General features: G+C 43.9%; 1 protein-coding gene across 1 annotated transcript in view; it reads left to right on the top strand.

Annotated features, from left to right (window-relative positions):
- The window catches only part of neurl1aa (neuralized E3 ubiquitin protein ligase 1Aa), a gene marked incomplete at its 5' end in the record, with an annotated part of 36,766 nt that overhangs the window by 8,378 nt on the left and 12,633 nt on the right, over positions 1–15,755 (top strand). Inside the window, 2 exons of the mRNA XM_084567525.1 lie at positions 2,950–3,200; positions 3,352–3,673. Of these exons, the coding sequence (XP_084423651.1) occupies positions 2,950–3,200; positions 3,352–3,673 (573 nt within the window). The remainder of the gene's footprint in view (positions 1–2,949; positions 3,201–3,351; positions 3,674–15,755) is intronic.

Genomic DNA, 15,755 nt, shown 5'->3' with positions numbered 1-15,755 from the left:
ACCTCCCTGCTGTGGCTGGAAATGAGGTGAGAGTGAATCTGAACAGAAAAGTCCAGGGTTATACTTGTGTCAGTGCAACACACTGTGTCAAAAAGTTGCATCCCAAGAGATGCAACTTACAACCACAACAGGCGAATTGAGAAAACAACTTGGTTCACTATTTCCCTAGCAATATCAGTACAAGCACAATGTGAATCAGACAAAAGGTCAGATCAGCCGTGGAAACTGCAATCTGCTTCTCCCGCATGTTCCCTTGGATATCAAGAAGAGTGAAAAGCATCTCAAAGCAGTTGAAGACACTTCAAAGCTCACTATGTTGACCCAATACCTGCAGAGCTCATTAAGGCTTTGTTGTTGTTGAGAATAGAAGGGAAAATAAAAAAAGAAACGATTTTTTTAATAGATGACAGATGCAAGCCGAAATGCAAAAAGCAACGATCTGAGACTATAAATATCATTCTGTTGTGTCTGGATAAACAAAAGGCATCTGTTGTCTCCTAGCTGATGGCCGCTGAGTGAAAGAGTGAGCTGATCAAGACCTTTAGATACAAGGGGTTGCTAAGGAACATGAATTCACACGTAGCCTGTTTCCCTCCGCAGCAGCTGCGCCTCTTTAGAGCCCACTAATGCATTCAGCTCAATCTGCCTTGGACCACGTGCTCCACATTCAACAACTGCTCTTCTGTGGCGCTGTCTAAGACAAAAGGCCCCAACGAAGCCCTTAATGTTGGGGCCAGATTGAATTGTAGACACGCTTACAAGGCGTAAAACTGCGAGGGTCATTACTAGATAAACCCGGACCGACACGAAGAAAGAGGGAACACAAAGTGTGCTGTTAGCTGCAGGTTCTTATCAGGACTCTGCAGGACATCTGCTGCTGCCGTGTTAGCTCTCATCTGTTCAGAGTCTCTTAAAATCAAGCAGTCCTCTGTGATTGTGACAGTGGGTCTACAGAGATCTCACGGTGCAATTAACTGAAGATAAACCATCATTTTACAGTGACATTTTCAATTACAGGCAAGTAGACACCTGCCACAGGGCAGAAGTGAAGTGTTATCACTTCCTTAAATACTGTAATAGAGGCAGAAATATGTCTAGCATTTAATCTTCTTGATTGATGGCCTACATTTTCTTTTTCCCATAGATATGCAGCCAAATATTTGGTGTTGAAATGTTTCTTGCATCGCTGACTTGAGTTTTATGGGGGGGGGGGGTCAACTGACTGAGACATACAGGGTAAACATTAGGTTTTATTGGCGTATATGCTGATGTATCAATCTCAGACTTGAAGAGATGGAATTTCTTTCTTGCCAGTAAATCATACAAGGAGAAATCAATCTCTGAGAAGAGACACACCAATTTCTGCGCTGACAGAAGCCTGAATAGTCTGTAATGCACAGCGTTGAGACATGTAGTGCTTTAATTAAGGACTAGATTCCTAAACTTGCGTGTGTCAGAGTCTGTAAAAAGTAAAATCATGCCACATATAAATGGTCAGGTGAAAGCTAAAAGCCAAATCTCTAAGTAATGTAAAAGGAGACCTGACAAAATGAGGTAAAGTGGATCTATCAGAAAGATATTACAGTTATATACCACAAAACACTGGAATGTTCAAACACAAATACAGAAACTTATGGAAATCATATAACATCCTATAATTGTAACATATTGAGTGTCAGATAGTGTATTTCTTAGACCAAAAACTTCCACTCAGTTCAGCTACAGAATACTAATTTAATCATTTTAATCTGACACTCAGCCCCTCTGGAGAATCAGTGAAAATTGCTGCAGTACATGTTGTTTCTCGTAGCTGCTGAATATCTGCGCTCATTCCCCTCTCAGCCGGACTCCATTCAGACACCTCTAGTGCTCATGCATTTAATTATAAAGTCAGTCAAGCCTCCCTCTGCAGGCCACTGAGAGTCTGGGTTTCGGGATGAATCAGTGATTTAGCCTTAACTGGAACTAGAGATGGAATTATCTGGTTGTTGGTTTTTATTGGCCTTAGGCGAGCATTTCCAGTTAAAGGTTAAAGTATTGTCCAAATTAGCGTGTTTCCTCCCTCTAATGTTGTATAAAACCACAGGTAAAACTCTGGAAATGACGTAAACCGTGTGTATTTCAGGACCGGCACCTAAGCTGACTAATTATAGAGTGTTAATACTTTAACTACTAGCTGATTCATGTTCTTCCAACGTCCTAGCTAACAAGTTGACTGACGGCGATGTCTTGACTCCTGGCGCTGTTGTCATTCCTAACTACTTTAAAGACTCATGCACAAGACATGTAACAGGGGTTGAGTGCCCCCACCTAAGGGAGGTCTCCCAATGTAAATAAAAAGTTAGCACATTGCCACTGCTGTAGTTTAAAGTTTGTCATTGTGGGCCCTTACTGGCCTGGGGCCCCAAGCAGCTGCTTGCCCTGCTGATTGACAAGCTGCGCCTCAGCTGGTAGCTGGTATTTATTGGGCTAAATGAATAATGTCGTGTATGTGCGTAGATATGGAAAATATTGTAGTATGTAATATTTTGAAAATTTGTGTTGCCGCAGCCATCTCGCCAGCTATATGGTTCATAGTCAACATGGACCATTGTCTTACACCTACTGGATTTCAGAATCAGTGTTTGTCTGGCAACAGTTCACTTTGTGAATAAAGAGAATGAAGAGCATCATTTCCATCTGTAACTTGTGTTGCAGTCTTGTACTGCATGGAGATTTGTTTTTTCTCCCTGCAGGTCTGAGTGTGATAATCACTGATTAGCTTCTAACTCTGGAGTCCACAAATAATCAACAAAGACCTAATTATACTCAGAAACTCTAGACTATGCAATCATACGCAGTGTTATTTTCTGTGAACTAAAAACCTTGGATACTAACTACAAAGACTGAACTGAACCCCCTTCTCCTCATTTGTGTCTTCTGATCTCCTTTTGTCTCCCTTTGCCCTAGACTCTCTCGGTGGCCCGTTCCCGTCCACATCACACCGATGTCACCACAAACCCAAAAGATGCCTGCCTATCCAGTGTGGCAGCGTCGGTGGGCCCCTTCCTATCAGCCCTCTTCTTTTCCATCCAAATGCCAAGGGATCCCAGATTGTCATGGACCTCACCCAGAAGACAGTAAAGAGACAGGCCAGCTTCTGCAATGCCATCACCTTCAGCCACAGGCCCATTGGGCTCTATGAGCAAGTCCGCCTCAAGGTATTTTTTTTTTAATGTTTTTAATCCGCCAAACTATTGTACTGTTTTTACCTTAGCTTGACCTTTAAAATGTTGAGTCTCATGAAGTAAACTCAATGCTGCTCTGTAATTTATTAGCCAATAAGGCCACATCTGGTTCTCTTCTCCACAGATTACTAAAAAGCAGTGCTGCTGGAGCGGGGCTTTGCGTCTGGGTTTCACCTCCAAAGACCCCTCCAGGATAAACCCGGACAACCTGCCCAAGTACGCCTGTCCAGACCTGGTGTCCCAGAGCGGCTTCTGGGCCAAGGCACTGCCGGAGGAGTTCGCCAACGAAGGCAACGTCATCGCCTTTTGGGTTGACAAGAAAGGCAGGGTTTTCTACCGCATTAACGAGTCCAGTCCCATGCTGTTCTTCAGCGGAGTCCGCACAGCTGAGCCCCTCTGGGCCCTCATTGATGTTTACGGTCTGACCCGCGGAGTGCAGCTGCTAGGTAAGACGGTAGAAGGAGCAAGGGGCTATGCTAATTCACCAGACAGGCTGCTCAAAGTCCAAACAAAGACCACACGGATTAATATGAACTAAAAACTTCGACGTTTAAAGAAATAGCATGTAATATGGTTAGAAGCTGAGCTATTTCTTGGCTTGGTGCAGTTACTGCTTGGCAACGTCAGGCCAAAAATAATCCCATCAGTCAAGTGAGCCATTTCCCCTTGTTTTTGGTGTTTCAGCTAAGCTATGCAAACAGAATGCTAGGTTGGTGTTGTTGGTCCGGAGATGAGTCATCTGGTTACTTTTAACATCTTTAACATTTGAGTTGATAAAATGTAGACATGATGAATATTCCCAAATACATATCCATTCAATCAAATTGGGCAGGTCCTGAATGATGTCCTCCCAAGTATTATTTTCTGTCTTGGAACTCCACACACAGTGTAGGTGTGAAGATATTTATAGACTACTTCTCATTTTGTTGCTTTTACTTTCAACATTGCCGCAGTTGACAAAGCAGGTTTTCTCCCATTGCCCTTGTTTACTGTAAACAGGTCCTTTCTAAAATAGCCTGCGTACAGTAAAGCCATCCCTGAAGGCAATGGCATGACGGTGAACAAAACCTGTCTATATCCGACCAATATTTGGCCCACATAATTTGCATAGTGAATTATCAAGGTATGCTAGGTAGCTTAGCATACATACCACACAGCCGTAGTGCAGGACCCTATAGCCATGGCTTTGATGGGAGAGAATGCACACACATTCTTCTTTTCCCTGGAGATTCAGTGCTGTCGTCCCCGCTGCTGCTGTAAAAATAAACCAGGGGTCACATGTCCCGTAGATAGCGCATTTGATTGTAATCGTGCACTGTGTTGATTGACACAGGTATCTCCAGGCGGGGCGGGGGTGGATGTTCAATGTCTTGAGCATGAGGGAATCCACATGCTTTGTTTTTTTTCCCCTCTCTGTCTTGGCTTCACCAAAGCTGACAAGTAGCACTTTATAACTCTTTGTAAGTCCAGTTACCATATTGGACATCTGTCTTAAATCAATTAGTTAAGTTTAAATATTGAACTGAGCTCACCACTCTGTAATGTTTGTTTCTGAGAGACTGAAACACTGCGTCAAGCACCACTGTAACCAAAAGCCGTCTTCTCCTTGGACGCACTTGTGTCATCTATGCTGTCTTTTTACACTCAGGCAATACGTAGAGCAGCCTACAGAGCAGGGGCTCCTTTTCCTCAGGGGGCTTTCTGACTGACATCTGCCCCCACAAACAGAGGCCTCCTCAGAGGGGTGGAGCACTACCGAAGGTCGAGATAGAAATACATCATCTAGACTAGACACATCCCTTTGTGACACTGAATGGCCAATTGTGTCGGCTCAGTGCATCGTGTTTCTACGCGCAGCGCTCCATGAACCTTTCCCTATCTCCAGATAAGCCCTTGGGCTTTCACATCTGAGGCCTTTTTCCTCGCTTTCACTCCTTGTTTCATGTGGCATTTGAGGAGCTTTTCTTCTCTTCCTGCTATATTTTCAATTAAACCCAGAGCTTGGGAGACAATAGCTGTAGAAGCGGCTAAAAGACAGCATTTCTTTCTTTCCTTTTTGTTCCTTTTAAATGTTCTGGGGCCTAAATAACCGTCTTAGACGTTACAGAAAGCGGTTTTGTTTTAATTGCAGATATTTTATCATTAAGCCCCATTTTACTTTAATTTAGATCCTCTATAAAATTCTGACTCAAATCTCCAATTCTCCCTAAACTACGCTACTATTCTCTGCGCCTGTGATGACCATATTCGCCCTCAGGGATCAATACCATTATATTATATCAGTTTAAGTGTTTTCCGGCAGCTAGTGAGATTATTCATTCGGCCTCCCTGAAAATACTATGATATTTGCTACATAAAGATTGAATTAAAATTCTACGGCGGATTAGGTTTCTCACTCCAAGACATTTTGTGCGGCTTGTGTATACGCACAAAGTCCTTTCATAATGTAAATTAGCAGAGGGCCTGTGGTGGTGTGTCCGTTCAGTGGGAACAGTGCTTCATGCAAACACACACACCTCCAAAAGCTGCCTAAACAGATCAGCTGCTTCGTCGTTTTAGCTGTTTCATTATGTTGCACATTTTCTGTCATCCGTTTATTTAATGGGTCCTTTTCCTCTGGTCTCTCACGATTCTCTCGTGATATGTTTGACTTTTTTTGTTTTTATTTTTATGTGAACACTTAGATGGGTGCTGTGGTCGATCATGAGTGATGTCTAGACAAACGCAGTGAAGGTCCTGTTGTAGGAGCTTGTTATTGCCTCTGCCTCATGCTCTCTACCTGCAACTCACAGACAATGAGTTTTATCCTTTTGTTTCTGTTAACAAATAGAAAACTAATCCGGAGTGGACTACATCAAATGATATCACATATATCTGATCAGAGGTTCCAGCTTTACTGTCTATATGGACTCTACATGTCCCAAGACATCGGTCACTGTAGAACCTGTAGGACACACGCTCCATTATGAAATCCAAATGGCATGTTGCCAGACTCATATTCTGATAAGAACTTAATCTAGCTGCACCAGGCTATGGATTATCAAAGGTTTACACCACCCCTCTACATCTGATTGAAAACTCCTTGTGATCGGGTCAGTCTGTTCCGATTGAGGTGGTTACATGAGGCAGTTTTATTCTGAATAGTGGAATACAAGCATCCGTTTAAATAAAGCCACTGACAGTTTGGTCATCGGATAAGGAGCAATATTAGCATTCGCTGATAATCATATTGGTAATAATGATGTGGCAAATGATGTGAACAATTCAGTATATAAAGTATAATGAGGAAATCATCATTTTCCGTGGTTTGGTCACTAAAAATGTTACAAAATGCAATCAGTAGGCTTATATAAATATTAACAATTTAAATTCACTAGTTGTTGAAATCCCTCTGACCTCTCTTTCACATACAAGGTCTAATTTGACACACTAGTCATTTAAAAATATAGATTACAGGCCCTTCATTTCATAGCACTGCATTCTAATGTACCGTGCAGTGCAGTTTCCTTTGTGGGCTGCAATGTGTCATCTGTTCAATATCTCGCGGCTGCTCTGAGGTCAGCGCAGAAGCAGATGAGCGAAGGATGACCCTGGGCGACATATGGAACGCCTTTGATGTAGAAAGACTGAAATAGGAGCTGTATCATGCGATAATCCAAGCCATTGGAATCACCATGGGGATACATCAGACATGACAGGAACACTGGGGGAGGGCAGGGCTGATTTAGTGCTTTCACACCTCTGCAAGCAGGATGACAGCAATTTAAGATCTTCCCCGCCCATCTTGCCACTTGCTAATGAAGCAGAGGCAAACAAATGATGGGCTATGAATCCTGCACCACAAACACCAGCCTGGAATACAAACTAAGTACATATAGACGTAAGCAATTTTGTCATAGACATGCTTTCTTTCCGCTGCATTCCTCTTTACTGCAACAAAGTCTGGATTCTTGCACATTTCTGAATTTTACGCAGCAGAGAAAACGTTTCAGATAAGGTGATGTCTCTGCTGCCCGAGGTAGCAGGTGATTGACTGTACCAGGGCGAATATAATATTGTGGAACTTTGGCAGGATAATCTCTCGGGCAGACTCAAGCTGTCCCCAAAGGCTTGAAAACCCAACGAGCCACAAAAGCTCTTCAATATATACCGATTTCCTGGTTTCTAACGTTAGCTGCGACTGTCATACATACACTCACACACACTCATACACGCAGCAGGACTTCACTTGACATCAAGAAGGGGGCTGAGGAACTGAGTAATTCCAGCTGTTGTGAAGCCAGCTGGACTCAGACTGAGTGAGTCAGTCACAGCAGAGCTTTAATCAAGAAGGGGCCCTCTGTGGGACTTCCCTGAAGGACGGGAGAAGAAAGTCTGATTGCAAATCCCAGAGTCCGCAAACACCTCTTGACCGGGCTGGCTCAGAGAAGGAGTAAGCCAATCGAGCCATCACCCCAAGAGAAGAAAAGCAGTTAATTTAGTTCACACAAAACAGAGTGTCCTGGAAGAGAGGCTATCTCTATAGACCATCAGGAACACTGCTGTTATACTCTGTGGTGGAAGCACTAAATAGCCTTTGACATCTGCAGAGGCTGTCCTTGGGTGATGGACGGACTGAATTACTCGGTAGCTCTTGACGTACCAGTGGGAAAAAATAAGCAAAAACATTGGCTGTCACTCTAAATGATTGGCAGCAGTGAGCAAAATGTTTATGAAAGATATGATTGAAAATGGACATTTTCAACCAGAAAACATGGTGCAGCCGTGTGCAGGAAACTCTGCTCTCTGAGATGTATCTCCTGTATATGCGATACCACCATCTTCTCATCTCTCTTACGTAACCAAGCAATTGTTTATTTTGCAGGACGAAGCAGCAGCGTTTGCCGAAATATGTTTTTGTGTGAAGATGACAGCTGTGGGCTACGTGCATTGAAAACTTATCCTGGAAACCTAAGTGCTTCGGTGAAAGTAAAACCATGCGTGAAGGTTTGATGGATGAAGGCGTGGCAGGTCTGGCCTTTTTGTTTACGTCTTACACAAGACAAAAGAGCTAGCTTATTTCTGACAGCGCGTCAGCTCATGAGACACTGTCATCCCATCAGAACCTTTCACAACAGCGTTGTCAGTGTTGGCGAGGCTAAAGTGGGGGACGCCATCTCTGATATAGATGGCATCTCTCGTGTGTTCGGCTGTAGCTTTTGATCTGAATGCAGGTGCAGAGCAGCTTCCAAAACCATGTCTTCAGATTTGTGGCGTCATTTTTTCACATTCACACATATCCAGAAGGAACCGGCGCAGCGGTTAGTTGAAAATGCAACAACAATAAGAGTGTTTTCAGTTCTAATCTAAATTCTATAACCTATTTCTAACAACAAATCCACTGATGCATTCACATCAGTTTCATCATTCAACACAACCAAGATGAAACTTCTGCCTCATCAGTTCAACCAAGATACAGAATGAGGGTCAGATTAACAGTATTTAATAGTATGATGGTTGTGTCTCCATGAACTGATCTGAGAAGAAATCTCCTCAACAACTTATGGGCAAACGAATGTAAATAGCTACATGTCTCAAAAGGGTTCATAATGAAAGTGGGTTGAGAATAGAGTGGGAATAAAGAAGAACACAGAAGGATGTTTTCTTTTGCCAGAGGCTACACAGACACTAATTACCATGAAAAACTTTCTGAATAGCTAATGATGAGTTGAACGTACCGAGGGATGAGATGAGACAAATTTAAAAACACAGTCCTAATTAGAAAATTCCAAAAGTGTTCAGAGAAACCAACACTTTTTAACAGCACTTTAAAAAAAGTAGGTTTTTGTTTTTCTCTGGTGTGACACGAAGACATTATTAAAAAGTCTGAACTTCTGAGCATTTTTTTTGTACTTTTGGTCTCTGTTCGTGCTCTGGCTCTCTCCGCAATAGGCTCTGGCTCCACCCTACTAATATAAAGTCATCTGGATTGTCCGAAGTCTTTCAGCTACGGAACGTTCATTGCGTTATCCAGCACGGAGACAGATGTAGGCCAGGGTTCCCATACTTCTGGGAGAAACCGACTGCTTTCAGTGAAATGATGATTTGATTATTGCGAGCAACTGACTGGCACCGCTGTTTGGCTTGGCAGGACTCAACCTCCCAGTTAATAGCAGCACACTTACGAATCCTGATGCGTCACACAGGCCATCCAATAAAAATACACAAAGCAGAAAAGATGATGTAAATCTGGCCTTTTTTTCTGTGCTCATTTAGCAAAAGCAGTGTTGTATAGACCTCTAGACATCAAGCAAAGCAAATTTAGCAAGGTTGTGTTTCTTGGCTTAGGGGAACTACATATAATTTATGATGGCGGCTGGTGAGAGAGCTGAAAAGACTAAGAGGAGTAAACGGAACTTGTATGATTTGGCATTAGGAATCAGTTTTAAATTACTGTACTTTGGCTGAGTACTCCTGTACACTCATTTTATCCTTTATCAGACGTGACCAGTTCAGCACAACCGAGAATCCTTTTAATGGAGGTAAAGTAGAGGTAACTCTTCAAGATTTATGTGGAGTTTCCTGTTTTTCCTGTATTCTGTGTCTTTCCTGTTCAAAGGAGGGATTTTACCAAACATTCAAAGCATGCAATCCTGGTGATCCTCTGTTGCATCGTCAGGGGAATCAACTCTATATTTACTGTGCCCTGCTTATACACATTTAGACCAAGACAGAATAACAACAGGAGTCACGGGTGTGCATAAATGTTCCTCTATAAACGTTCAGTCCATCAGCGTGCCGGATCAGAAATTATATTCTAAAATTAGGCAGCCACGATGGCTACGACCATGTCCCTATTTAAAGTATAATCCCACTTTATTATATTTTCTCTTTTATTAGTTACATTATATTACTGTATATTATTATGTTACTTTTTTATCATTCCTGATTATAATAATTCGATTGCAAGAAGTGAAATGAAATTCAATAAACTGGAATTTGATAGAACATGAACCTGGAGCACGCTTAAACCTAAACTTGCAAAGGGAACGAGCTGGAGTGATTTGACAGTTTGGGTCACTGACATAAAATTGATTGCTAGCTATGAATTGTTTCAGTTTCAACCACAAATGCCCAAATTCTTCCAGTTCCAGTTTATCAAATGTGAGAATTCACTTTACTTTGGCACGTATTTTATAACGATGGAAGAAGTGGTTTTCCGCTTCCATTAGACATTTTATAGTCGGCTACTTGGAGGAAAACTAATTGGTAGATTAATCAGTAATGGAACTTGTCACTGGTTACTGCCTTAGTGAAGGTAACATGTCTAAAGTCTGAGTTTGATTGCTTGAGAACTGGTCTACTGTTGTTACTTTAGAGGTATTATAACAAAAATGACCACTGAAAGTACAAGAAGTTGGAATAATGTGAAGTTATGATTAAAGTAGAATTTGCAGACCTATTATTAGCATACAAAACTCAACATGTTGGAAACCAGTTGCCTATGTGGACGTCAGCAGATATGGAGCAACTTCAGACAACCTACATTCCTAATTTCCAATATTCACTCTTGTTTTAGCTCTGTTTTGGTCTCCACCAACTTGGGGACCGAAATAAAAGAATATCCTGCTCTTTAGCTGCTAAATGTTCCATTGTGTTCTCTAGCTAGCTGCTAAACTGCACCGCTTCATAGTTCACCACTACGAGTAACACATTTCACGTTGTTCATTGTTAATACTATTTAATACTTTGAAAGTTGAATCTTTGCAAATGAATTTATTTTAGCTCCATTTTGGTCTCCACTACATTCTTAGAGAAAATATCCTGCTCTTTAGCTGCTAAATGTTCCATTGTGTTCACTAGCTAGCTGCTAAACTACACCGCTCCGTAGTTCACTACTACGAGAAACACATGTCAAACTCTGATTGGTGCACCTTTGAAAGTTGAGTCTTTGCACATGAAGGACGGAGGTGGACGTGCTTTTCGTTAGCGTGTCCATCTGCTCCCAGGCATAAATAATTAGCCCTTCTCTGTGCTTGAGCACAGGAATAAAACAGGGGAGCTTTAATATAAGAACCTTATGATGGAGGTTATTAGCGCTGAGGTCCTGGCATGCTGATTGGCAGAGAAGGGGCGGCACATGCTGAATTCTGCCGATGACCTCACGGACGGGGCTTTTGTGACTTACCGGGCGTTTTGCCTGGCTCTTTGTTATGGTCATGTGTCGCCCTGGGAGCATGCTGCTCTTTCCAAAAGCCTCGGGTTCAAAGCCGCCCAGCCCGATCAGGGCCTGGCTTGGACCACTGCCAGGGAATAAAGAACATCCCAAACATCTAGCACAAAGACCCTTCTGACTCCATCCCTCCCTTCTAGTATCCCTCTCTCGCTCTCTTCTGCTTGTTTTATAGCTCGCTTGCTCATTCGCTTGGCTGGCCAGTCTGAGTTTCTTAATCCCCTGGTCACTGCCGGGCTATATGCTGCCTCTTTCTCCCTCAAAGACCCAGTGTTGTCTGCTCTATCTGTTTGAGCAAAAGCTCCCCGGATATCCATCTCTACCTCCAGCCTTCTTTGCTGAACAGTTTTCCTTACATCTATAGATACTCTCCTCGTGTCCTCTCCCCTTCCCTCCAGATTTCCCTTTTCCTGGTTCCAGCTCTCTCTTCACCTTTGCTGACATCAGATGAAACCCCGCAGAGACCATGGATAAAGATAAGCTCTGTGAGATAGACTGTGTGCGTGAGGGGGAGTAAATCCGCACCCCCACAGCCTCGCTCTCTCCCTCCCTCTCCAGCACTGGCTCAAACCCCTGGCACGCTCCGTCTGCTCAGGCTAGCAAAGCCACTAAGCCAGCCTCTCCCTGCATCCACCTCCCCATGCACAGCATTAGCTAACCTGCTTTTCGGCTATTCCCTAATCAAAAACATTTACAGCGTGAGCCAAAGCCGTTGCGGGCCAAAACAGACACGCTGCCATTCTCCCCACCACCACCTCCCCCACACCCCTCCCGCACTCTTGTCCATGTATTTGCAACGGATTAGCCCAACAGGTGCCTAATTATTCTAATCAAAAAACGCTCCGTGGAGAAACCGTAGAAATAAAAAAAGAGAAAAGGCAAGCCAAATGGGTTTCAATTTTTAAAAAGTCCCATGAAAGAGCTGACCCGTACTTCTAATGCTTCCCCCTATGAATTATTTAAGGATTCATCCCAACAGGTGCTACATTTGGTCTGAAATTCAATCAAGATTGAAGAATCAGGTGATGAATCCCCTCTATTTTCCCCACACCCCTCCCACACTAGCAGCGACAGCAGCTGCATCTTCCATGGCCCCATTACAATGTCAGAGAGAAGTGAGTACACATGGACACACACAAGTACACACTGTTAAACGCAGCTTTCAGGGTGCAAAACTCTGGCCTCGGCCAATGGGAGAGAGCATCTGTGAGTGGTGGATTTGAAAGGGACCAATAGGACAAAGGGATTGTATCGTCTAAAACGCAGGTGCACCACGATTAGCGGGCAGCAGCTGGTGAGGTCGCAAACGGGCACACACACAGGTTGAGTGCACAAACACACTTTTTCAAATGCGCGGTAAATGTTCCTCAGTCCTTTCATTCCTTTTTCTGTCCTCCAAGCTAACAGCGAGCATTAGACACACATACAGTACGTCAGCGCCTCCGTCTTACCGGCCTTTGATGAATAAAGAAGCAGAAAGAAGAATACCTGGCACACGAGCCAATATGGGTTTGAAATGACAACTCTTTGAAAAGTGAGAGAGGAAGAGGAAGAGAATGTAAAAAGGAACATAAACCCTCAGAGAAGCTTTGAGCGCAGCTGATAAAAGACCATGTTTTTTGCAGGAATTGATTTACCGGGTTTGTGTTCACACATTCTGTGTTTGAGTCCGAGTGAGAGAGAGAGTGAGTTGATTTGTGGCTTTGGAAGCCTCCATCGACTCCTTTCAATATAGATCCTGTATTGTCACAGGCCACGCCACCCCTCCCCTTTACCTCTCCCCTCTGTTCTCTCTCCAGCCGCTGTTATCCTCCCCCGGGACATGTCATCATCCTCACCGCAGATCCAGTCCTCCCTCATGTCCCAGAGGTCTTGTGACAAAGTCCCATCGTAATCCAATTTAGGATGGAGTGATGGGCAGCAGAGAAATGGCTGCCTCTGCAAGCCACGCACATAATTTTGTTTGGTGATGTAATTCAGAGCCGGCGGGTCGCAGGCGGCTCGGCACCACAACCGCTTTTTGGTCAGCATACGTGCTCCAATCTGAGGCTAATAAGAGAGGCCTTCCCTAATCATCTCAGAGCAAGATTTGCCAAATTAAGATTTCTTATTAAAGGCGTTCCCTTCAGCAAATGGCTCTCTGCCTGAGGAAACTGGATAAAATCAGGAAATGAACTCCAAGACAAGTTGCGCCGTTCAATTACATATGTTGTCAGGCTCTGTTCATTTCCGCAATCCGTCCTCTAAGTTCTGGTGAGGTTCTTCATGAAGCCTGAGGGGGCCATGAGGGGGAATTGATAGCACGGGAAATAGTGGATGAAATTTGAGCGGGCATGCTAGTCATCTTCAGCTGGCCTCGGGGACTCAGTTAACTGCTGCACACTTCAGAGCAGAGAGGTGTTTAATGGCTGATTAGCAGTCTCTGGGAGCTGCCCTTTGCACCAGAGGCACTGTCCTCTTCATTTGATGCCTCTCTGAGAAATCAATTAGCACAATTACAGCGCCGTAGTACCATTAAACATTAATCACAAAGTGTTGTGATCCGGGTTAGCAGCTAATATTAATTGACGACTGACATGACTTTGAGGGAGCGGCGATAGCGCCTCAGCGTACAAAGGCCTCATCAGAGAGCATTTCAGTGATGAGGCAGAAAATCAGACGTGTCACTCTTCGGGGATCAAGCACTGACAAGACTGCTGTCGTCTCCACTTCAGTTTTACACATTCACAGTGTGATGCTTCATGTCAGACGCAGCCTTTGAAGAAGACTGAAGTATTTTCTTAGAAAACATCATAGAGGGTGTTTTAGTCGAGATGTGGAGATGCCGCGTGAATCCCGGAATACGGAAAACCGAGTACAGATTTAAGGGCCTGTTCAGACCTTGCTTTAAGATCCGATCTGGGGGATCTGATCACAAGTGGCCAGCGTAAAGCACATGTGAACACCCCCAGGATCCGGAGCAGCGGTAGAGATCCATTAGAGACTGTTAAAACATTCTAATGCGTCCCAGATTATGTCGGCATTTATTTGCATACAGAGCGCAAGACTGATATCAGATCTGGAGACACATGTTAACGCCAGGTGTGAAAACATGTACCTAAAGCTGGGGACATGCGATCGGATAGCCCAGATCGGCTTAATGCAGAGTCTGAATAGGCCCTTTAATGTGGCCTAGGACTCATTGTGTGTTCACACTATCAAATGAAAGCAAGATGTGTCCCAGAACAACTCCTGTTGTGGTCCAAGATTGCCCAGGACGGATGTTGATCCAAGGTCTGAACAGGGCCAGAGAGGCAGCAGATTCCAAAATAAAACAGGAAAAGACCACCCAGATACAAAACAAAACCCAGAACCATGATATAAAATGAAATAGAAAGCAAAGAAGACCTTTGAAATTCTGGACACTTTACTATGACAACTCTCTCCACATCACAAAGACGGGCCCGGAATGAAAGTTTCAGGCAAAATTCTTGAATAAGAGGTGTAGGGTTGACAATTAGTTATTTAAACATCTTCTTCCTTTGAAGGACACTCTTTTTTTTCATCCTTGGAAAAATGTTGAGTCCCATCCCCTGTATCATTCTAACCCAACAGTATCTACTTGTGTGTAAATGAACAATTTTCCTTATGACACAGTGACAGCACCATAATTGATTAGCGACTAAATCAAGTTAAAACCTTTATGAGAAGCAACACAAATGGTTCCTTTTATTAGGGAAGTCATTAATCTGTCCTCCTTTGGCTTGAGTCTTGTTCAGCCATGGGAGGGCTTCATAAGAGGCTTGGCTGCTCTGTTTTCACTGCTACAGTTTACAGTTAGCGGCCTGTCCCACAGCCCTGGTAATTGAGGCTAAGAGGTTTATCTGGAGTCAGGCCTGTCAGGCCCTGGTCAGATAGAGGGGCGCGGAGCTGACCACGGCTCGAGAGATCCTCGATCTCGCTATTTTTCATCCTCCATCCTCCCCCACCCCCCCTCGGACTCTTTCTTTTTTGTATTCCGCTCATCCGTCGAAGCTTTGAAGAGGACGTAGACGAGAAGAAGGTCATCGTCATCTTCTTTCTCGTTGTCTTTTGGCTTTCCAGTCCAAAAAGCACACATGTGCACACATCACACACAAACCCAGACGGCGCTATCCCACCGAGACTGTGAGCGACGGAGTCTCTCTAAGCAAGCTAATTTTACCCCCTCCGCCAGGCCAGGAGGGAGTCATGTGGGAGAGATAGAGAGGGAGGGCACATTAAGAGGTGATATTTTAAGCAGCTGTGTCAGGACGTAGGATGAGACCGCGAGCAACCTGAGGGCATCTGAGGAGGAG

The sequence above is a fragment of the Chelon labrosus genome (genome assembly GCF_963514085.1).
Source record: "Chelon labrosus genome assembly, chromosome: 2".
Classification (NCBI taxonomy): domain Eukaryota; kingdom Metazoa; phylum Chordata; class Actinopteri; order Mugiliformes; family Mugilidae; genus Chelon; species Chelon labrosus.
This window is presented reverse-complemented; position numbering and strand designations above follow the sequence as displayed.